The 24,672-nt window shown below is 33.1% G+C and overlaps 2 protein-coding genes and 1 long non-coding RNA gene across 4 annotated transcripts in view; 2 read left to right on the top strand and 1 right to left on the bottom strand.

The window, feature by feature from the left end:
- LOC145322101 (dihydropteridine reductase-like) overlaps positions 1 to 20,873 on the top strand; it is a 100,959-nt gene extending 80,086 nt beyond the window's left edge. The window contains exons 2-7 of the mRNA XM_080163883.1: positions 12,938 to 13,047; positions 15,601 to 15,665; positions 16,084 to 16,213; positions 17,214 to 17,571; positions 18,157 to 18,201; positions 19,989 to 20,873. Coding sequence (XP_080020009.1) covers positions 12,947 to 13,047; positions 15,601 to 15,665; positions 16,084 to 16,213; positions 17,214 to 17,571; positions 18,157 to 18,201; positions 19,989 to 20,105 — 816 coding nt within the window. The 5' untranslated portion in view covers positions 12,938 to 12,946 and the 3' untranslated portion in view covers positions 20,106 to 20,873. The remainder of the gene's footprint in view (positions 1 to 12,937; positions 13,048 to 15,600; positions 15,666 to 16,083; positions 16,214 to 17,213; positions 17,572 to 18,156; positions 18,202 to 19,988) is intronic.
- LOC145322089 (uncharacterized) lies at positions 93 to 5,153 on the top strand. Of its 2 annotated transcripts, XR_013880503.1 has the most exons (11): positions 93 to 452; positions 834 to 909; positions 1,240 to 1,315; positions 1,948 to 2,034; positions 2,273 to 2,329; positions 2,497 to 2,537; positions 2,934 to 3,075; positions 3,482 to 3,532; positions 3,926 to 4,010; positions 4,197 to 4,262; positions 5,084 to 5,153. It is a non-coding gene; the product is annotated as an uncharacterized LOC145322089 (long non-coding RNA). The 2 variants fall into 2 exon arrangements; XR_013880504.1 differs by lacking the exons at positions 3,482 to 3,532; positions 3,926 to 4,010; positions 4,197 to 4,262; positions 5,084 to 5,153 and having other exon boundaries at positions 2,934 to 3,132.
- Positions 20,874 to 22,269: 1,396 nt separating the features above from the next.
- Positions 22,270 to 24,672, bottom strand: part of CalpC (calpain C) — a 93,767-nt gene continuing 91,364 nt past the window's right edge. Inside the window, exons 20-23 of the mRNA XM_080163858.1 lie at positions 24,538 to 24,606; positions 24,251 to 24,324; positions 23,860 to 23,918; positions 22,270 to 22,886 (exon numbers count right to left, since the gene is read on the bottom strand). Coding sequence (XP_080019984.1) covers positions 22,863 to 22,886; positions 23,860 to 23,918; positions 24,251 to 24,324; positions 24,538 to 24,606 — 226 coding nt within the window. The 3' untranslated portion in view covers positions 22,270 to 22,862. The remainder of the gene's footprint in view (positions 22,887 to 23,859; positions 23,919 to 24,250; positions 24,325 to 24,537; positions 24,607 to 24,672) is intronic.

Here is a 24,672-nt window from a genome sequence, read left to right as displayed (position 1 = left end):
CCATAATAAATGTACAAACCAATCCTTTCCACTTGATGATATATAGAAGTCAGCTGCAACAATAAAACACTATTCTCCTCCACTTTATGCATCCAGGACATATTTCAGCTTGGCTGATGTAACCCACAAAAACACATCAGGAATATTTATTATTTTATTCAGGAATAAAATAATACAAATCCATCAAAAAAATCTGAAAATGCCAATTTTTCCTCCTACTCCAATCCTAATGAAAAATGTGGAGAAATCGCCAACCAATTTTGGCCACCATGACTTCAGACGCCATATTTAAAATTAAAAATAATAAACAAGGTGATATTTGCAATTTCTACAGCCCAAAAATTACTGAAATGACACCTATCTTCTTGTGATCTGTTGTGAACCAGCCCAAAAACCGAACAATCACAATCAGAATCTCACAGTTCTGCCATTCCACTCTGTCATTAATACAGGTACATTTCAGCATCACATAAAAATGTAAAAGACAATTTCCCAAAACCAGACAAAGTAAAAATGTTTACCTGATTTTGATGGTTTACCACTATAACTCGATATTATGATTTAATTGCTCACAATCTCAGTTCCAACTATCAACTGGACTTAACTTTTATTGTAGATCAACTTTCCAACTTACTAGCTTAATAAACACATATTTGTTATTAAAATAATTAAACAATAATTTAATGAATCTCCATTATATAAACATATATATAAAACTTTTATATTTATTAATCTGCACATGTACCACAGGACCTCCTACTTGAGATTTAACCTCCTCTTTGTATCCCATTTAGCTACTGACCCACTCATTTTAATCGTCACCACTTTTTCAGGCAAAGATAGCAAATGGAAACAACTAATCCAATGGAAAATTGACCTCATAAACACTCGTTCCAGCTTTAGAAACAGGTACTACAGACTCAACCGCCATCATATATTTAAAGGGAGATATTTCATACACAGTCCCTTTAAAACAGAATTCAACATTGACTTGAATGATACATAATATTTTTTTAGGTTCAATCCCTTGAAGGAGGGGGTGATTCCCAAAAGGCGCTAATTCATACAAAGCATCCGAAAACTTTTTGACCACAATAAAAGGCCCACCATAGAAAGACTGTAACTTCTTGGACACGTCACTCTTAATGCTTCCTTCTGTACTCTGTGTTTGTTTTGAACCTCCAAATATAGTTTGGAATTTGTTAAAATTCTCTTAATTATATCCTCCATATGTTTCAGAAATTCCAAATACGACCAAAAAACGAATAACCTGTCCTCGAGCTCTTGGAGCAGTTAATCACCAATGTTGCCACAGGTAATTTTTTTTTTCTTTTTCTCCCAAGTATTTCATGATTTTTGTCTACTCTTAAAGCTGCGTACAAACTTTGGTTCTGTCTTTCCACGAGATTCAAATTTGGATTCTTGAAAGGAACTAAAACGGTGTCCACCCCCAATCCTTTCATTACCCCCTTTTTTTGTAACTCTGTCAGATCTCAAAGCCCGAAATAAATTATAGGTAGGTACAAAATTCTCCAAAATAAACCATAGGTAGGTACAAAATTCTCCAAAATAAACCATAGGTAGGTACAAAATTCTCCAAAATAAACCATAGGTAGGTACAAAATTCTCCAAAATAAACCATAGATAGGTACAAAATTCTCCAAAATAGCCTTCACTGCTGTCTCAGTCTTAGCATCAACTAGCTGACACGTAAATATATACCTGGAAAATAAGCTAAGCAGATTATGATTAAAACAAACTTAACCGTTTGTAATAATTAGTGAATCCCAAAAATTTCTGTAACTCCTTTCCTGTCTTAGGCTTGCCCCAATCCTTAATCCGTTCCAAATATGAAGGATTCATCTTCAATCTGGCGGCACTAATAATATGCTCCAGATAGTGGCATTCTCTAGTCAGTAAATCACACTTATCCAGATTCCATTCCAGGTTGCCCTGTCTGAGAACCGGAAACAACGTCTGCAAATGTTCTACATGCTCCTCTGGACTAACCAAAAACACAATCAAATCATCCAGGTAACTGATACAGAAACCATACATCCCTAGTAAAATGGATAACACCTTGTCCATCAAAGCACAAAACAAGGATGGCGCGTTGCAAATTTTAATAATCTTCGGTTTCAATTCTGGATTTTCCTTAATCATCTGATTTTCCTCTAACTTCAATTGTTGAATAATAAACTGTACTCGCTCATGCATTTTCTGTCCTGACAACTTTTCTGGTTTCTTTAACACATTTTTTGTTTTCTTACAGGTGGAATCCAGATTGTCCATGACAAAACAGTGCCCCATCTTCACATTTTTAAGCAAGGTAATAGGTTTTTATCGACGCATTAACTACGTTAACCCCTCCTTTATCCCTGACAGAGTAGGTTCAGCCACTACCTGTTTTTGTAAACAAGAATTAATAGGAACAGATTCCCCATGAAATTCAAATTTATCCACTTTCAAACAAATATTAATTTTATTTTTCTTCAGGAAATCAGAACTGAGATTCACCAACTTGCCTGTTACCTCAGGTACATAAAATATTTCTGTAAACGCAGCTTGGTTCCCACAAATCTAACTTTTAACTCAACATATCCAATAATATTAACTTTCTTTTAATCTACCGAATAGGCTGATAACTTAGCAGGACAGAAACCAATTTCATGTTTATCAAAAATTTCTCTAGATATTAAAGAATTAAAATTATTTCCTGTATCAACAATTCCTAATTCCTCCACTGTAATATCAGCTCCTGGTACAAAAACTCTAAATCCGCGCAAATAGGCATTTTTCTTTCTTTATCTTCAAGACTTCACGATCCCTTTAAAGCCCTAGTAACTTCTGCCACCGTTCCGTCGGATTAAAATTTCAATGTCGTGTTATAAATAATTAATGTATATATTTAATTAATTAACTTCAAATTTCAGATACAAAGCCATCAATCTACAACACAGCAGCCAGCCCTCCGCCATCCACCAGCCGCCATCATACTGATCAACATATTATGTCATGCACAGCCTGCAGAACACCAGCCCCTCGTGACTAGACACCAAACTCCTTGCAACACAAGTAAGTACCCCTCAAAGGTTTAATATTCATTAAAACTTTATTTAGATACCTACCAAATTTTATACTTAATTGTACTAAATGTATTATATAATATATTGTTCCCATTAACAGTTACTAGCACCTCCACACATTGACTAAAAAAAACAAAAACAGAAACTTCTTCACAACATTGAAAGCCATTATCCGAATACAAAACAGCAAAAATTTTCAAATTTTACATAGCTTAAAAACTCAATTACACTAATATAACCTAGATATAATATATGTGAACAAAGAAACAATATATAAAATAAGGTTTATACATCGAATCAATCATCACACTACTACATAGGATATTATTGATAATTGAACCTAGCCATTTCAGCAATCATAGCCACGTATTGTTTTTCATCTCTGCTTTTTTCAGAATCCACAGCCGGCCCCCTCTGATTGACTGATTTCTTCAGAAACTGCTCAGGTATCACCCGATTATTAGGCACTCCAGGCCCCTCTCCCTTTTCATTATTGACTGGAAAGAACTTAGCCTTGGTCTTACCTATGCGAGAATCAGGGGCAGGCGGCTTACCATCCCTCTTCTGCCAACAATCAGCCACTATATGTCCTTCTTTCCCGCAATACCAACAAATCATATTCTTAGCCTTCGAATTCAAAGCCCCAATCACATTCTCAACTTGATCCCAAGGGATATCATCCTTCCCCTCAATCCAAGCATTATTATCGCCAGTCCCAGTTCTGTCAGCCAAATCGGATACATGCACCTCACTAATCACAGGCCTAGATTTCACCTCCCTAGATTCTTCCAATTTCAACCCTTCCATAGCCTGGGAATAACATGACGTCACATTTTCAGGTGAAATGTGTCCAGAATGAGCCCAGCTGATGTAATGTTGACCTCTACGAATCAAATAAGTCAAGAATGAGCTATAATCCTCCAGGTAATGCATAGATTCAACAAAGTTGGCCATATCTCTAGCTAAATCTGTAAACATTAAATTCTTCGCCACATTGTTATAAAAATCACGCCAAGATTGTTTAGAAATATGACCAGGATGCATAAGTCTAAACAACCGTAATTTCTCATTAAAGAACACATCCACATTCTGACCACTCTTTTGTTTCAGGGCGTAGAAGAATTCAGTAGCTGATTCTGTATCTGCAAACGGTATCACCAACCTCCTTATCAACAGGTAATAACCTAAAGCACTCAGGGAGGCATTAGCCTCCGGAGTAATAAGCCTCCCCATTTTCTTTCCCTTGCACTCAAAAATCCTATTGTACAACACATCCTTGAAAAGCATGGGATCCCCCAATTTTGCGAACCGAGCAACCCTCCACAAGGACAAAAAATAATCCTCAAAATCAATATTTCCATCCCAAAATGGAGCGTCCCGCACAAAATCACTGTCCCACTTGACACCCCTTACCAGACAAAACTCCTTAAACTGTCCCTCTACAGTCTGCTGACTGACACTGCCACCAGCCACCTTTTTGTAAGCCTTAAGCACTTCAGCCCTTTCCTCGATTAAAGGAAATATATCCAATAACTGATTCTCATACTCGGTCAAACAACTCTCACTTACATTCATCCAATTACCATTACCAGCTGGACCCAAAAAATCTATCTGCGAAAACTTCAAATGTCCAGGAGCACTCTCTACCCTCTTAGCCTCGAAACTAGTAGAATCCAATTTAGCCTCCACACTCAATCGATTAATAAAAGATGCATTAAATGAATCATCCCCCATCGATTTAGCTGTAGCCACACTAGCCCCCAAACTTGTCTCATACAAGAATCCACCAATGTCGCCATCTGGTGGCAATTGAGCCACCTTTTTCTTGATAGTAGCCAAATCAACATCATAACCTAATTTCTTATGCTCATCTGAACTTTTGAACTCTTTCACCTTATTCTCCAGCCGTTTATTCGCCGCGGTTAACCGATCCACTCGGCTCTTAACAGACGTATGCTCTTTTATCATTGCCCTAACATATTTCTTTATACTTTCAGGCACAGCATCATTCTCCACAGCACCCAGAGCCGACTCCACTTCTGCATTAGCACCTGCACCTCCACCAACATCATCAAACGCATCGTCATCCCCGCCTCCATTATCCTCCTCCCAATTATCGGGGGTTCCATCGTCATCCTGACTTTCTGCCTCCCGAGGCCGCTTAGGCCGCCGTCCACGCTTGCCCTCACTTTTGCCCCGCTCTCCTTTATCATCAGCCATATCCGAGCACCAAAACTAGGTTCGCCTTGAAATTTAGACCAGAAAACGTTAAAGAGTGAAATTCCACAGAAACCTGAAATATAAACCAAGTTATAAATATAAAAATATATAAAAAAAAAACTGTGAAAAATCCGAGATAAACAATCTCAAAAAGTGATTGAATTCAAATTAAACACCACTTCCCCCACCTTTAACCCGGCAGCTGGTCTAAATAACACTTAGCACAATAAGACTGCGCCAAATGTGAAATAGACAGACTTGCATAAGTTAATGATAGAGTAGATTCAATATTTAATTCAAAATACAAACAGTTTTTTAAGTATTTATTTATATTGGATTAAATGCAGTTTTAGGATAAATAAGATTAAATATGTATACTTTATTTAGAAATGGTTAAATATATTAATAAGTCAAACTACTGATTATTTAAGCTGGAAAGTTCTGAAGTAGCGGGATGTCTGTTTGTATGTCAGGACACCAAAGCAGTAGGATGGCTGTCTGTTTAATTAATACAAATGTATTAATTAACTATGCACTTTGAAGTAGCAGGATGACTGTCTGTCTAATTAATACAAAGGTATTAATTAGCTGTATAACTCTGAAGTAGCAGGATGACTGTCTGTCTTATTAATACAAAGGTATTAATTAGCTGTATAACTCTGAAGTAGCAGGATGACTGTCTGTCTAATTAATACAAAGGTATTAATTAGCTGTATAACTCTGAAGTAGCAGGATGACTGTCTGTCTAATTAATACAAAGGTATTAATTAGCTGTTTAACTCTGAAATAGCAGGATGACTGTCTGTCTAATTAATACAAAGGTATTAATTAGCTGTATAACTCTGAAGTAGCAGGATGACTGTCTGTCTAATTAATACAAAGGTATTAATTAGCTGTATAACTCTGAAGAGCTGGAATATTTGTCTGTGTTGAACTAGTTGAAGTAGTAGGATGTCTGTAAATAGCTGAATTGGTCTAATAAGACTCGACCCCAAACCAGATAGTATTCTGTGTAAGGACTCTCAATTGCAACTGACTAACTAAATAAATGTTCTCTTAAATGTTCTCTTAAATGTTCTCTTAAATGTGCTCTTAACTTTTACAGAGCAATAAAGAGTAAATGATGTTTCTACTTTTAAGCCAAAACTTAAAACTGAACTATACTACAGTAATTTTGTTAAAGGTTTTTTTTTTGGGTGGGGGAGAGGGGTTAAAGAATGGTTCAATTGATGAAACATGTTTTTTTGTAATTTGTTTCTATTTCTTACCACAAAGGAAAAAATATAATATTAACCATTCAATAATAGAATTGTTTATTTTGTAGTGACCAACCTATATTATTCTAGCTTTATTTCAAAACGTTTAGTTTAAATAATGGCATTAGTTACCACCTCAAATATATTTATAAGTATCGAAGCTACTCTAAAATGTGAAATGAAAATCCATCCGTCTGTGAGAAAAACTTTAGTGGGAAAAGTGAATTTATCGAATGCTATTTAAGATAGAGAACTGACTTTTTAGTGAAGATTCCCTTTACCAATAAGCAAATGAGCAACAATGTTTTAATATATTTGATCTATCAATCTGTTTAAAAATACAAACATATATTTTATGCAAACTGTTTCGTGATTTTTATATTTATTTCTATGCTTCGCTACTTTTGGGTGCTGTCATCCTTGTTTTAAATAATGAAAAGGAAACATAATTTGGTGGGATGGTTATGAATGTTTGTTACCCCCCCCCCCCCACCATCATAAAAATTAGTAATTACTTGAAACTCCTGGCACGTTAGCATATAAAAGTAGGGTACTTGCTTACATGTAGTAGACTGGAGCACCGAAAACCCCCCCCCCCCCGCTTAGTTTTGACAAAAATCAAAAATAAGGGGGGGGTAGTTTTTTAATGTCTGGAAAACGGCAAGGAGGAAAAAAGCTCAGCAAGGCAAAGACTTAACCCCCCCCTTAATTTTGAAGAAAATCAAAAATAAGGGGGGGGTAGTTTTTTCACTGTACAACACGCCAGAAAGTTGAGTGAGGTAAATCAAGAAAATCCAGTATACCAGAGGGGAAACCTTATTACAGGGACATTAATGTTTTGGGGCATAATTTCCTTATTTATTGATTGATTTTAGTAATTGATGTATCCCTGAACAGAAAATGAAAATAAGGAGGAGGGGGGCCAGTAAAAGGTTTTAATTTTGCGCAAAATTAAGGGGGGGGGGTTAAGTCTTTGCCTTGCTGAGCTTTTTTCCTCCTTGCCGTTTTCCAGACATTAAAAAACTACCCCCCCCCCCCTTATTTTTGATTTTTGTCAAAACTAAGCGGGGGGGGGGGTTTTCGGTGCTCCGGTCTTCACATGTAAGCAAGCACCAAAAGTAGTTTGGAATAATTTTAAGGGCGTAACTTGTGAAGATATTGAAATTGAAATATTGGACTTCCCAAATTTGACTTTATCCAGAAGTACTTGGAAAAATTAAAGTAACTTTTTGCATAGTTGTAATTCTGCATCAAAAGTATGAATGTACATGCACTTTTAGGACAGTTATGTCCATAGGTAGCGCAACCACCGAAGATAGCTGACAAAATTGTAAATTTTAATATATCCTATAATCTAAAGTAGGAATGTTTTTTGTCTGAAGCAAAAGATCTCAGAAATTGCTGGTCAGATTGGGTTGATTTCTAACTAATATCAGGGTAGAAATATAATGGTTGTGGTTTTCCGTTTATTTTCCTGTCCTCGCCTCGGAGGCTTGGGGCGAAGCGACAAGTAAGTTATGAAGAAAGCCAAACCCCTCTTAGTTTGTTTTTGAAGTGTGTGTATGAGAGTACTGGTCTAACCAGGTCTGTGTGCGTGTGTGGATGTATAACTTGAATGAGAGTATGTTTATTATTACCTTTGTTTAAGTGATCTACGGACAGGCTTTAGTTACAGAGTAGCTGTACTATAAATAAAACTATATAGCTGTATAGTAACAAAGTCCAAATTGTGCTAAACTTAGATTTTCTAACACTGAAATTCCGTTCCTTAAAGATTAACTTCCCTCATAATATTTGTATTTTTATTTGATTTGCCTGCATAGTTCTGCAGTACGTATCTTATAGTATACATGTTATTATCATACTTTGGCTGACCCTGTTTCAGGGAGTGTAGCCGCTAGTTAATATTAATCGTATTAAGAACCCTTGGTTATCCTGCCAATTTTTATTTATATAACCTTTCTTCTAATGACGTCAATGGTCAGGTCAATGTTATCTACGTCATAAATACTGGAAAAATTCAGTTTAATCGTTTTACCAGTAAAATCTTCAATATTGGCATTCAAAAATAAAAATAAATGCACAAGGAAAATTTTTAATGAATCTAGATTTAAAGAAATTCGAAAGAATGCAATGTAGTACAGTACTTCATTGCTATACAAGAACAAATGTAATACTTTAATATTATTAGCACATTTACAAACAAAAAAGTTACAATTCCATTTCTTTGATATTCGGTCTTTGATATTCAGTTTAATATAGAAAATAGTTATTTATCACATCGTATTATAGATAGCTTTCCCCGGATATCAAAATTAAAAATTATAAGTTAAAACCAGTTTTAATCTTATAATTTTTCATTTCAATATACGTAGAAAATTTTCTGTAATAGGATGATATACATGTCTTTTTAGTAAGACTACGAACTAGTTCTAATCCATCGGAAATCCATCGGTTTCGAAGGCTTACTAGAAAATATGTGTTCTGTCCATCTTTTCTATAATTAGTTCTATCCTTCCGTTCGCCTGTTCTAACTTCTTTTTCGATCAGTATTCATTTCTTTGCGTATAATAAAAAAAATCAATCTTCAGGGAGAATTATTTTGGATAATATATCCCCCCCCCCCCCCCCGGGAGGGGGGAAAAACAAAAACTTCCCAGGAAATTTGTAAACGATCGGTTAAACCGTTTTAGCGATTTTTATTTGACAAACACACATAAAGACATCCTGTTATTCTAGTATACAGGTATATAAATATCTTAGATAATGCTAGTTTGGGTACGTGACAATTAGCAACAACTTACTTCTACCAAAGTTAGTATATACAAGGAAGCAAATTTATTTATGGCTAATTTTTTAGTGTCGCAGCTCTTCTATAATAAACTAGCGGCTACGCCCCTAGAGGACTTTAGGGGCACTTTTGGGGGGAGGCTTTTTTTCTAGAGTAATTTCTCATGGAAAATTGGTGGTACCCTCCCCTAAAACTTTCCCAGGACCTATGAGAAGCTATCCTGTAAAGGAAAACCATGACACAGATACAGAAAGAGATCCTGATACTTTTATATTAAGATTGTGATTCGTTATCAAAATTCAAAATGGTCTGAAATCTAAACCTGAATTGCTTAGAGAAAGTATATAATTTTTGTACTTTATTAATACATGAGAATTCATATTTTTTAAGTTTTAAGCTTGTTATTGCCGTGATACTTTGTGTGAATAATCATCCTTTTTAAAGTCAATCGAACTTTCCTAAAAAGGAGATTTTATCAGATCCTAATCTTATCAAATAAACAACATTTTGTATTGTATCAAAATTTATAATTTACATAAGAAAAACGTTTTTCAAGATTATTTTCAATACTTTTGACATTAAACAACTTTAGAATACATTAACCCTGGTTGGTTGTAATATACTTAGTATCACGGTGTTCCATCACCTTAGCAGAAAGTTTTCAAAAATATTTATGAAGTATATGATCGACACGTCGTCAAAACTTCATGAAAAATGTTAGTAATATTAAACATTTTGCCATAGTCATATCAGCGATGTTAAAGTTTTTTTTAGGGTACTTTACAAAATTATTATTATTATTATTTGATTCTTTATTTGTCTTTATCATTTACTTACAAAGATTACATTAAAAGTATAACAATATTAATTTAAAACTCATTTAAATTTTCAAGTTGGATAAAAATTGTTTATGTACACATATATAAAAGAATATCATTTCAAAATTACATCGGTTAAATAAAAAAGATTTTTACAATCTGTGACATTCCCTTCGTTCAGTCATACTTTAATTCCTCAGATTATAATGGATCACATTTAAGGTGTGATTGGCAGACTGAATAAAGAAAGGAGGGGCAGGGACAGTTTTATTAAGAGCTCTAACACTATTAAGTTACAAAATTGTTAGTGAGGGGGGGGGGGGGGTGTTGTAGTAAATTTCCTTCCTCCATCAATGTATTTTTTACCCCCTGGGTATTTTTTTTAGAATAATTTTCCCCTCCTCCAACTCCTATAAAAAAAACAGTCTTTGTCCTTTTGGGATCTTCTTACTCTTCTTACCTAAAGTAAGCATTATAAATTCTTTTTCTCAAACATATATTTGTTAAATGGTCTAATAGAGTACCTATAACAAAAGGGGATACATTAAAAAACTTTTTCCAACGTATCCCAAATGACGTCATATTTGAGTATTGGATTAATCTAAAATGACGTCATTCGGGATACTTTTGCAAATTTTTTTTTAAAAATTTCCCTTTTTAATAGGGACTATAAAGAGCTTCTGTGAGCTTGCTAAATTGTTCTATTGGTGTAAGTGAATGAAGACGAATATGGAAGGGAGGCACAAAGTGGTTGCGAAGTAAGTGTTATATTTTGGTGGAGGAAAGAAAAGCCAATACTTTCATTTAATGCACTCTCCGACACTCTGAGGGGTGAGGGAGTGGAGGGGTAAAGCCTCCCGCACAGTAGATTTGATACAGAAGTAGAAAAAAAAATTGTGTAGCATTAAAGACTAAAGTTATTACTTGAATATCCTATTAATTTTGAAGAGTACATTTTTATATAATGCTGAGCAACATTTTTTATGGTATTCAATTCTTGCTTAGATTGTGAAGTTTTAACCATGAAAAATTACTTTTAAATCTCAATTGATTCTCATCGAATTAAAAAATATCAAACTTATTGATCAATATATAAAAAAATTAACATTGTGACATTAAACTTGCAAAAATATCAAGTGCAAAACATCCGTTGAATTCCACTGTGCCTCCTAGAGGTTATATTTGCATTTCTTGCCTAATTTCGAGGCATGGGGAAACAGGGGAACTGGGGAATAAGGCGAAATGGTTGGTACACCAGGAGAAGAATGGAAATTGGGAAGGAATAAGAAAACGCTCTCATTTAGTGCAACTAAGATAGTTTTACACAGAATTTAATCAAACTGCAAAATATTTTTTTAGATCTATTTAAATTTGATTTTAAACATAACTACATTTATAATAACTGAATGTTCTATGTTTTAGAGTGGTCTATGTAAAGTCAAATATGTGTCTTTTCTCAAATGAGATTTAATTATATCAGCAAAGCATCTGAGTAAAGTAGCAAATTAAGTAATCAAAATAGTAGTAATTATTATTGAGATAAAAAGTAAAAATATTAATCAGAAAATATCTCAAAAATACTTTATTATTTCATACAGTCATTATAATGGATTTTCGTTCTCAGACAAAATGTCTTGAATAAATTTAGGAGAGGCGTAAGTGAATGGGGAGGGAGGGGGGATGCAAGTATGGGTTGGGCGGGTTGAAAGCCAAATTTGTCCTGATACGGAGAATTATTTTACTCTGTGTAGAAACCAAGTGGTGTGTTTTTCTTTCAATGCAGTAGTTATATACTTTGCTTTGTGAACTATCTTATTAAACAATCTTAGTTTTCATAATGTCAAGGTCGTTATGAATATTTCTGTTTTTTTTTATTTTATATATTTATTTTTTTAATGGTTTATTCGACGCTTTCACTCAGCGTACCTTGTTGAGCATTAATAACCCCCCTCCTATTTTTAAATAAATTTTATACAAAAATACTAACGCACCCCCCACCCCACCCTCTTATTTTCAATTAATTATTTTTTTTATGAAAGGGGTAATTATAAGTGATTAACAATTTCTTTTGCACTAAAAACGATTCAATTTATTTTTATTATAGTTTTTGAATTCAAATTTCAAATGAATCAATGGTCAAACGTTTTGTTAAAGTCAAGTCAACATCTATTGAATTGCTAAAAAGTTCCAAACAGAACTATACTGGTTTTATTGCTTACAATTAATCATAACTATAAATAGGTTTATTTGAAACATTGTTTAAAAATTTAATATTGTACTTACAGTGTGCTTTTGTTTTCTTTTTAATAGGATTGAGGAAATAGAGATTCTTTAATTTAAGAATGAAAGGCTTACAAATTACCTAAAATAACCCTCGGTTGTCTATCTTAATGATACATAATATGAATATTCATCCGTTTGACTGCTAGAAGCATTTAAAGTATTTGATGTTAAAAAAATGAAACATAAATTTTATCCACATTTTACCGTGAACTTCACCAGTTCCTAATATTTATATCTCTCTTCAGGGATCTAAAGGGATAAGACAATGGCCAATAAATTAATATACATTCCCAATGATGATACACAAAATTACCCCTTCTGTGGCATAAAATTGAAACGTTTGAACACTCAACATAAAATAAACAAACCAATAACAATTCACTAAAGTCCCCAAAGTTGTTAAGCCAACAAATAAGAAAATATTATTATGAAAACTTTGGGGATTAGTGAAATAAACAGTCCATTGTACTCTCAACAATTTCAGAAGCCGCAATGCCTTTGTTTGGATCTCGTATGGTGTGTGAAACAGCTAATTATAAATACATTGAGAAAAGAGATAAAAAGTTTGCCAAGAGAGAAAATGTTCTTAGAAGGTATGTAAGAAACAATGATCTAAAGGGATAAGACAAAGGTCGTTAAATTGGTGTACATCCTTAATTATGATACACAAAATTACCCCTTCTGTAAATTACAATTAGTGGATTAAACGTTTGTCATTAAATATTCCAACTAATCAAAATCAATAACAGTCCCCAAAGTTGTTATATCAACGAATAAGAAAACGTTATTGTAAAACTTTGGTGACTAGTGTAATAAACAGCCAAATGTCTCCTCCTCCCTGTGTAAGACAGGACAATGGATGTAAAATTAATCTTCATAATTACATGGCCAAATTCTAAATATGCTCGCAATACTAATTTAAGATTTTAGAAAAGATTGAACTGCATTTTATTTTTATATTATTTTATCTTTTTCTTTAAAATTATGTGGCTGCTAATCAAGATAGACTGATGAGTTTTTTGTAAAGATTCCCTTTACCTGGTCCGTCTGTCTGTCAGTCTTCCTACAAAAATACATTGTTATTGCCAATGAATTTGTTTGTTATTAACAATAAAGATCATCTCTCTAATTTACATTGTCAATATTTCCATTCATATTTTTTGTGCTTCGCCACTTTTGGATGTTGTGATCCTTGTTCAATGATATATTCAGCACTTTTTTGTTTCAGTAATTTAGTCAAACTTTGACTTGAATGATTCACAACTTTAAATTAGAATATGATTTTCAAATTAATGTCCAATATAACATTTTGCAAAATACTTTTTTTTTTGTATTTTGATTTTATAAGTTGTTTGCAGAAAAGATTTTCCAGTATAACTTCCAAACCGATTTATATCCGCTGAATTAGAACCGGTTCTCATCCCTACTGAAAAATTATGTATAGCATTGTATTATATCCAGTTTTCTACGGATATAAATATGTATAATCTTTATCCTGTGCCATCGGTATCTCAGGACTAATTTTATAATTGTACATTTTTATATACATAGTATGCGGAAAGCTGTCATAGTACGATATTATGGTTAACTATTATGATTCGAAGATCCTGAAACTAGGGGCGATCTTGATAGTATGATAATACATATTGGAAAGATACAATAAAATACAGACATATTCCTAACATATGATGATGTATGTACAATAAGATAGTTAAGAATAAAGCATACTGAAATCAATTTAGCATCGTAGATACTCTATTATTAAGTTAATTTAAGGTCTAAGTCTTTTGAATGACTACACGTAAAACTGTTGTTTTCTGGCAAAATGATCTTTTAATGGCATATCATATAGGCCCCCTTCTAATTTTAACTTTTTCTTGGGAGGGTGGTGGTACCATCCCCCAAAATAGTTATACACCTTTGTAAAGGAGAATCATATCGGTTCAGCGGTTACCGATAACACTCGGTGTAATCAGACAGATAAACATCCTGTTACGTTTTATGATAAAGTCATTTTATTTATATCTTGGTTACTATGGAAAAGAATGATCTAATTTATATAAGATATGTTTCTGTCTTTAAGAACAATGCATAATGAAGGGTTAAGGCCAACTTTTCTCTTTTTCTGAATATATTATTTTCTCAATAGAAATAACAAATGTATAAAACAATACAAAATGATACATATTGACTTGCATAGGGTTTTTTTCCAAGAGGATGCGTGAAGCTCACCTGAAAATTAGTATACCCCCCTTGAGATTTTTTACAACCCCCCCCCCCCCCATTAAAACAAAACGAGTGGGGGTGTAAGGGGGAGTAATTTAGACAACACGAGGAATGTAAATCTATTGTCTGTTGGGGGGTGTAAAACCCCCTAGGTATCTTCCTCCTACATAATAAACAATTATACCCATAAGTAGAAATAAAACCCGTCTTTTGACTGGTAAATTAACGCGCGAAGCTTGGCTGTTTGAAGGGGAGGGGGCAGAGTATCAGAGGTGTGTTGACCCTTTTCAATGGTTTAGAGAGGAGCTATCTCCCACTTTAATTTTGCCTTGGTGGTTGGATACATTCCCTTGTCTAAGCCTCTGCATACATACATTATTATTGATATTTTCCTGTATGATAGCGAGTTACAAGCGTTATCAAACAGGCCTGTCTATTGCATGAAATGGTGTTATCTCTACTGCAAGCTGAAACGTTATCAAAAGTTAATTTTGCATAACAGAAATTTATTATCAATATAGGCTTTAAATTTTTACACATACAATATAAGTTTATATTTTCCCCGCTAGAGAACACATACTAAACACAATAAAGAATTTTAAAAATTCCATTTCTTGTTTAAATTAACCATTTGAAATGTAGTTTTTAGGAAGTTAATCAATAAAATAAAAAATAAGTAAATAAAATTATAAAAAATTACTGTTTATTTTTCTGATATAATGATATATTTTGATACTCTAATACAGATAAACTAGTAGCTGGCTAAATTAAAAATACTTTATATGCACCCCGTTAACCATATCCCCTCCTACAGGATGAACTTACCAATAAGTGATATCCATGGTAGCAGCCTAAATTGTCCCTGACATAAATTCCAAGTATATCCATTATTAATTGCCTAATTAAATATTCTGATTTAGATGGGTAAATGAGAAACGTGAACGAAGAGCACGACTCCGAGATCTTAAAGAAAAGATTCAGAAAGGTATTTATTCTTATAGACAATAGTTGTTCGAAGTATGTGTACTTTGTGATTTCTAAAACGGAATTTCAGGTAAAATAAAACACGGTCTAAAGGCACGTTCTTTTCGTGTAATGATACATTTAAACTGTGTGGTATAGATGTATAATCCAGACACCTACCTGCCCTAAGTTATAGAGACACTTTCCTTCTGCTAGCAAATTTCTTTTTGTTCTTTTGTAGGGACTATGTAGGCTGTGTTTATATTTCTGATGCTAATAGCCTAATTCAACGACCCAAATACAAAATAGGGACAAAATCCCTGCTCTAAGGGTAGAGTTACATATAGCTCATGCCCCCTCTATTATTTTCCTTTAATGTAATTTCACATTTTTCGTCTGACAAGTTTTTAAAAATTTTAAAAAAACTTTACTATTTTTAGTAAACGAGAGTAAATGTAAACCCTGTGAGGGATTACAACGCTCGGAATCAGTGAGGTCCCTGCGGGAGACAATAAGCCCCAGGCTGGTTATATTTGACCAACCACATGCAGACAATAACAATCAACAAAGGTACCTATTAACATAATGCTTTTTTAAAAGCGAAGCTTTTCTATAATTAGGGTCGGTCCGTCCGTCCGTACGTCCGTCACGGATAGCTTTTTTCGTTAATTTAGACATGTTAGAATTGTCCTATCGATTTCAAATTTTGTATGGTGCTTCCTTTAGTAGTTAGGTACGATTTAGAAAGCGTAGCAACTCTATAATCATTACCAAAATGTCCGTACGTCCATTTTAAACATGTTGATTTTTTTACTTTTTTAAATAGCTTTTTTCGTTAATTTAGGCATGTTAGAATTGTCCTATCGATTTCAAATTTTGCATGGTGATTCCTGTTATAATTAGGTACGAGTTAGAAAGCGTAGCAACTCTATAATCATTACCAGAATGTCCGTACGTCCATTTTCAACATGTTGTTTATTTTTACATTTTTAACAACAAATTTGTATGTGACCTAATTATCCGATTGGTCTGATTTTTGGTATACTGATTCCTAGGACAACAAAGTACAATATTATAAGCGAAGCAACTCTATAATCAAGTCCAAAAAATGTAAGTATGTCCATAATCATTATCCTGTATCAAGCAGTTTTTCAACAAATTTACTTACAATTTTGCTTTGACTCTTATACATTCGCATTCTGATTGTTCAGTTCTCACATTATACAAGTGTTAATGTCCGTTTGTCCTACCGTTTCAGAGCTTCGCTTTTATGGATGTTGTCATCCTTGTTTCACATAAGAATTCCTTATGTGAAGATCCTTTTAAAATTCCCTTTAAATTGGTAGAGATAAATCAAAGTCTTCTTATTAAAGTGTTAGGGCACAATGTTTAGACCCAAGAGTTAGTCAGCTAGAAGGGATTGGTTTTTTGTTACAGTGCACCACCCCGTCTGGGTTAATTTCCAATAGGTCGTTCAAATCCCTTAAGATTTTTAAAAATTATAAAATTACGTTATTATCAAAGTATGCAAAGATGTTTGTTAGGAATTACTTACAAATTTTTTATTTAGATATTCTGAAAGCAGCCCCAGCTCTCCAGTGCCGGGAACCGAACCTACCACTCCCTCCCCCAGCACCCCAGCAGCCATGGGTAATGAGGACCCCAGATTTAACCATTTTTTTACCAAACCGACAGCTACCGCCGCATCGCGCCGACGCAGCAAGCGTTCCTCATTGCGGCGAGATTCAAAACATGGATCGATCGGCTTCACACATGATATCAATGGGCACAAACTGAAAGCGGCTATTGCCAACAATGGCGGCGGTAATGTTACCGCCACAGCGTCTGTTGTAATGGCGGGAAACAAGAGGAATGGCGGGAAAATTAATTGTGATGAACTAGGCGCCAGTAAAAATAAACTAAAGAAGGTAATTAAAAACTTTGAAAGATTAGAAATTCTATATGTGTGTGAGTGTGTTCCAAAAGATCTCGTGAACGAGGTTCAATTATAGTTACTGAAATAAATAGAAACTAATTACAAATAACAATATGAATATTAGAGACTTGCTTAGATACTTTAGCACGATAAAAAGTCAGTTACTGTTTTATTAGTCTTAGACTTTATTGTATTGTTCCAAAATAAATGCGTATTTCTTGTCCATTATGCAAGGCTTCAAATCATAGCGTTATGATACAAAATAATTTAAAGACAGAAAAACAGACACAGAAATTTTCAGTAAGGTTTTTTGTCTGTATACTTATGACTTCAACTTCATTTAACAACTAAATTTCAGGGAAGATTCACAGATATCTCAGTATTGGTTTAGGCTTTTTTATTGCCTTCCTTGCTTCTACTTAAGAAGAGCCCCTAGATGCTAGGGTCACTGACCCTAGTAAATTCAAAAAGACAGAAAAACAGACAGAAAAAAATATATATAATAAAAATGGAAAAGTTTAATTATTTTTGTACAATATGTAAGTGTGTTGTTTAATATATGTGTATATATTTTCAGGGTATGCTTTCTATGGTTCCTAGCAACAAGTATGCCAGGCTTGAGGTAAATAAATACTTTTTTACAACCAGGGAAGGAGGGGACATTGGGCTGTTTATTTCATTAGTCCCTAAAGTTTTATAATAATGTTTTCTTTTTCTTTCGATTAATAACTTTGATGACTTTATTTTGATTGGTAGGATCATTAACCCTTAACGGTCGGGGGGGGGGGGTTTTCTATCTCATTTTCTGTGTGTGAACGATAAAGAGCCCAAACTGCGTGACTTTTTAAGTTTGGGTATGACACATAACCGAGAGTTGGAATTTTTTGAATATCTCCATCCTGGCGGGCACAGGATGCCAGCAAACCTGGCAGGGTCATCCAGGTAAAGAGTAAAAATATTTTTTTGACTTAAAAAAAGCATTTTATCTTACCAAAATACTAAAATATCCTCTAGTAGTACATCCTCATATTAAATACAGGTGTTCAAGTCAATTTCAGGTTCCAGGTATGATCCTGCAGGTCCTGATCCTCCAGGTCTCCAGAAATCTTTAAATGGCTCCTGTGGCCTCAATTTTTGACTTAGAGACTTCAAATTTAAAACTTAAGCTTTTTTTACATGTCTACATAACGTATTAAAATTTCATAAAGATCCGCCGCCGTTTTCCCGCCGACCGCCGACTGCGGCGGCTGGCAGCTGCCAAGTACAGCTGCGGCCGCTGAAATTTATATTTTGATATTTGAAATAAAAAATTTACATAAAGATTAACATTTTCTGCAAAAAACATTTTATTCTAGCTTTAAAAATACAAAAATTACAGCCGTTTGAAATTTTTAAGTAAAAAAGGACCTAAAAACAAAGGTTGTTGAATAAAAGGGTGAAGGAAGCGAAAATTGACCTTGACTTACTTAAGGTCGGAAATTCATCATAACACAGGGGACAAAAAATTTTAGCCCTCTAGCTCTAATAGGAACTGAGATAACATGGGGGGGGCGTTGAACGCCCCCCCTCCCCCCCCGACTGATTAAGGTGCGGCAAGGGGCCCGACTGTAAAGGGTTAAGTGTCAAAACATTTAAACCACTAATTGTAACCTACAGAAGAGGGTATTTTGTGTATCATCATTTGAAATGTACATTAATCTATCGACCATTGTCTTATCCCTTTTGATCCCTGATTACAACCAGGGACAAAAGGATATCACAATTGACAATAAATATGTCTTGCCCCAAAATTCTCATATGTAAATTTCTGATTTTGTAGGGAACACTGTAAGACTGTAGATTATCTATGTCATATGTCCTCTCGTTCCCTGCATGCAAATACTCAACTATTAAGTGTTCATTGAAATTCGCGAATTTATATTTCGCAAATATCATATAAGTATGAGACAAAAGATATAAACTTTAGAGTAAAACATTAGAGGGAGAAAAGGTTAAATAACTGTATTTCCCTATCGCAACCACCTTGTGCAACCTTACTATTGGGTCATTAAAAATCAACCAATGGTGTCGCTTATATTAACACAGCCAAGTAGCAGAAAATAATTTAAAAGCAGACGAAAGAGGTCTTTTAAAAGGAAGGGAGGTAGTTGTCTGTATATACATCTATACTATAGATCTGTTTGAATACTAACAACTGAATCCCTCCGAATGATGACTTATTTAATTATTTTGATTGAGAAATAAAATGAGGATGTCCTCATAACAGATCCATAGTATAGATGTTTTTACATATAACTACATGCTCTCCTTTTCCAAGCACCTATTTCGTCTGCTAGCAAATTGTTCTTACTAAAACACTACATGGCATAAAACAAGCTTTCCTCGGTATAAACTCTTTTTATATTTTAGGAAGAATCAGTAATTTCTGCACAGGACAGCCACAGATTTAGCCTTTCTGACTCACATCAAGGCTTTGGCCTTAAGGAAGAGAAGACGACAACCTGTGGTTCCTGCACAATATTGTAATTAGGAAGCACAGACGACATTTAACACAAAGCTGTATGATAACGGCATTCTGATTAGAGTTTGTTTATTGAGATGTTTGTAATTTAAACTTTTTAAAAGCAAGAAATGATTAAAGTATAGTTTTCTTATGTTTGGCCTATTCCAGTGAGGAATCTAAGTTTATTACAGTGAAGTCGAGTATATAGTTAAAAACAATTCTATATTCTTTTTATTCAGCTTCTTTAATAGGTATTAATAGGTTACTTACTAATAGAAATATTTAAATTTAATTCTCTTTGGCTCTATTTTCAAGTGGCTTAAAAAAGAAAATTAAAATCTTAGATACAGATGATTAAAACGATAGAAACTTGAGATTAAATGTCTTAAATATCAAACTGCACTGTAATGAATTAAAACTCCTCACTGATATAATAAGTAAAATGTTATTTTCTTTATAACCTTTAATTATCATGTTTTCTTTATAACCTTTAATTATCATGTATATCATATTCATATATGTATATTATTTTATAAAACTTTATATAAATATCAACTTTCTCGTGTATTTTTATCATATATTATCATGTAGATAATTTAATTTAAAGATTATTATTTTAGTGATTTCTAAATTTCTCTCATATCGCTATTTTTTTAATGAGTATACTCTTAATTTTCACTTTTTAAATACAAATGGTATCTTCAATTTGAAAAAAAAGGTTATTTTAATTGTTTAATATTGTTTAAAGGCCGAAAATGCAAAGATTTATGATAAATAAATATTTTATTGTGTTTGTTGTTTTTCTAAATTCAGTATTAATAAACCTCTGATTCTATATATCTATAACTTAATTTTTTCTAGCGGCAACGCTCCTAGAGGCACTTGATGTAAAGGAGATGGGGGGGGGAAGGGGGGTATGTCGACCCTTCACTTAAAATTTTTATTTTTGAAGGATATATTTTTAATATATCGATAAAATGCCAACCTTATTGGGGCTGAGGGTAAATTTTGATATTTGTCATTTCTGTCATGTTTTGCGGCTGCTTTCATAGAAAATTACCAAACAAATAAACAGGCAGTTGCCGAGCCGTGAAAAGAGTTTACTTTTATTTAGCTGTAAATTGACTAATAACTTAATCATATAAAATCAAACTAAATTTAAAATAATTACATTAGCAAAAGGAAAGCTTACAATGGGAAAGTTTATAATATAAAAGTTACATTAAGATTTTTTAGTGACAGAAGAAAATTGTTCATATCAATTATTTAAATGTGAAACAGTTATTTCTTTATCTGCTTCTGTCCTTATTCTTTGAAACTTTAGGGTTCTCTAAAACTCACCAAAAAAATGCGCGCCAGTAGATATTTAGCTCAAAACAGGCGCATTTCATTATTATGCATAGTTAGGACTTCTAAAAAAAGGTTCACACATTCAATTGCCCTCAGGGCGTTTTGCCGCCATATTATGCTCGTTAACAAATATTTGTAATGAGTTTGTAATGGTTAAACAAATATACCTCAGTAAAGAGTAGCTTCGTCCCTAAAATCAGGGAATAGACAATTTTATGTCGCCCTGACCACGTACATACTAAAGACTTTCAAAGATTTTGCCTGCCTGCTAAAAAAGTGGTTTATTTTTCATATTTTGTTGAAACACCTGAAATCGTTTTTCTAGTGGTCACGATCGTGTTTTGCCGAATTTTTTACAAGTTTCGGAGTCAAGCTATGCGGTGACCAAAATGAATGAATTATAAAATAAAAAGATCAACATCTATTATAGGTAAATATTCTGAACAAGAAACCTAAAAAGTGTTAAAGAGTAGCAACGCATATATTTTTTTGGTAAAGCACCTCCCCCCTCTTCCACCATATTTTTTATGAATTAGAAATAAGAGGTTTTTTTTCTATGCATAACCCATGCGGCGTGCCCTGATCCTACAGGGCTACCAAGTACCCAATATAATATAGCCCAACCTGACCTAAACAAACAAACGACAATCTTGTTTTCAATTTAATTAATTTGATTCAAAAATAAGAGTAGAGGGTGCATTTGTGCTTTTCGGTATTTTAAGAAAAACACTATATTTTGCTTCTTATATTTCACTTTTTTTTTAATTTGCCATCAACAATCCTTACTTCTTTACCTGTGTATTTATTTCCCTTGATTTTATGATTTATAAAAAAAACTTTCTATAACACCATATATTTTATTTGTATATACATTTTTACATTATTTTGATTATTTTATAATACATAATTGCCATCTTTATTAATCACATTATTTTTTTTACAAAAATAATACTAAAACTTAAAATCTAAGTAGTGATTATAATATTTTTTTCCATAAATATATACTAAATATAAGATATATACATATGAGAGATAATTTTGTTACAAATATATTATTTATCACTTTGGAAAGCTCTTGTAAGGTGTAGATATATTTATAGTTTGGAGTATTTTCTAGCTATTTAAAATATTTGATTTTTTCCTGGTGAAAATTACTATGGGTAGTAAGACGGTAAATGGTAAAATAATTTGGAAAGTAAGGGGAGTGTATATTTAGAAATCTCCTAATTTTAAATTAAAGGGTACGTTAAAAGTCTATTTGTGATATTTAAGATTACGAGATATGCTTTTAAATGCTTGAACAATAATTTCAATATGAAACCTTTGTCAATTAAGATAAATTTTATATTTGATAAGTATAATAAAATATTTTGAAGAGAGAAAAAAGTATTAAAAATCAAGATCATGTTGAACAATTTTTTAATCTTGAATCAATGTATCATGGCTCGAACCAACTGAAACAAAAGAAAAATTATTATTTTTTAGCAGCAAAGCTTCCCTTAATACAATTTTAATAGGTGGACTTTATCATATATCTCAGATCTGTATATTGCTGTTTTTTTTATCCTTATACTAAAGTAACAGGATGTTTGTGTGTCTGTGTGTTTGTTTGTACCGAAGGATCTTGCTAACCGCTGAACCTATCGGGTTCTCCTTAACAGTGTAGCTTCTCATAGGTCCCGGAAAGGTTTATAACTATTTTGGAGAAGGGTACCACCACAGTCCCAAAAGAAATAATAATAAATCGAAATTTTTATTTTTAGTATAGAGACTCCTACGTAACCTTGCGAGGTATCGTAGAAAGTGACTCTTACGCAACATATCGTAGAAACTTGAACGCAACAAAAAAAAAACATTTAAAGTGCCACTAGAGGCTTCTAGGGGCGTAGCCGCTAGTTAGTGATGACTTGATAAGACAATGAACTATAAAATAATGTTCATACCCAATGAAGATCAACCTTTTATAGATTTATTTAACAAATTGCAAAGTTTAGACACTGCTAGTATAAACCAAATAATCAGAATGTAAAAACAATGTCCAAAGTTTTCAGCCAACTAATGAGAGAACATACATAAAAGTCTTGGTTCCAGTATAATTAATAATCAAATGTCCCCTCCTCCCTGACTAGACTCAATTATGACAAACCCCAAACTGTCCCAGTTTTGAGCAAGACGATTCCAGTTACGTCATATAAGTTTCGAGAAAGAAAAAGGGAAGGGGGAAGAAAATTTCTTCAAAAGAGATGGGAGAAAAGGGAAGAGATTTTCTTCCCCCCTTCCCTTTTAATATGACGTCACAGGAATCGTCTTGCTCAAAACTGGGACAGTTTGGGGTTTGTCCTCAATTATGCATAGCTCAAATCAAAATAATTTTGTTCAAGATGCACAATTTTTGGATATTTAAAATAAAGTATATAAAATTTCTACCTCAGCTGTAGAAATTTTAACATAGCCATTCTTTGAAACATCCTTTTTGTCTGCAAAACCTGAAAAAATACCATTCTAAGTCAAGTAATAATTAAGGGAATATATAATATTCTTAGTAAGTAAATAAATGTATTTTGTGGTATAAGGTTTTAGAAAATACATAAGTTTTAGACAGTTTTAAAACTATTATTAGAATTTTAACCCACTAATCCCCTTAAAAAGTTTTTGATGTATATTAACCATCTTTTTTTTAAAGCTGGCGAATTTTATACTTTTTTGGTGTAATCATTATTTGACCCATTTCATAGGGGTTTGAAATTTCACCTCTCAATTTCGATATATAATATCCATTCCACCCTCAACCAAGAAAAACTCTACTTAAAAAAATTACCAAATGCATTTGTAAGGCAGAGAACAATTGAAACAAAATCTCCAAACCTCAGAGTTCCATCTTTCCTGATGTACCTAAAGATTAATTTTTTTGTAGAATTAAAAATGGTATTTAAAATATAATCTAAAAAAATTTTAAACAAGATAAAATAGGACTAGTGCTAGTTTTAGACCCTCTAACACTGAAGTGAAAACTAAAGCCATTACATATGAATGACAATTTTCTTCTAGTTCTACACTTGTCTAATGAATGATAAAATCACGAAACCTAGGAGTTGAAAAAATTACCTTAAAAGAATTTGTGATAAAATTTCGTTGCTTGTTCTGAAACCAACCTCTAAAAGCGCGTCCCGTAATCTAAATAAATTTGTAAATGATAGAATATTTAAAGAAAAGTACCTTCATAAGAATGTTTTATGGTCA

This window comes from Acartia tonsa, chromosome 6 (genome assembly GCF_053477335.1).
Source record: "Acartia tonsa isolate MP-2025a chromosome 6, ASM5347733v1, whole genome shotgun sequence".
NCBI classification, from domain to species: domain Eukaryota; kingdom Metazoa; phylum Arthropoda; class Copepoda; order Calanoida; family Acartiidae; genus Acartia; species Acartia tonsa.
This window is presented reverse-complemented; position numbering and strand designations above follow the sequence as displayed.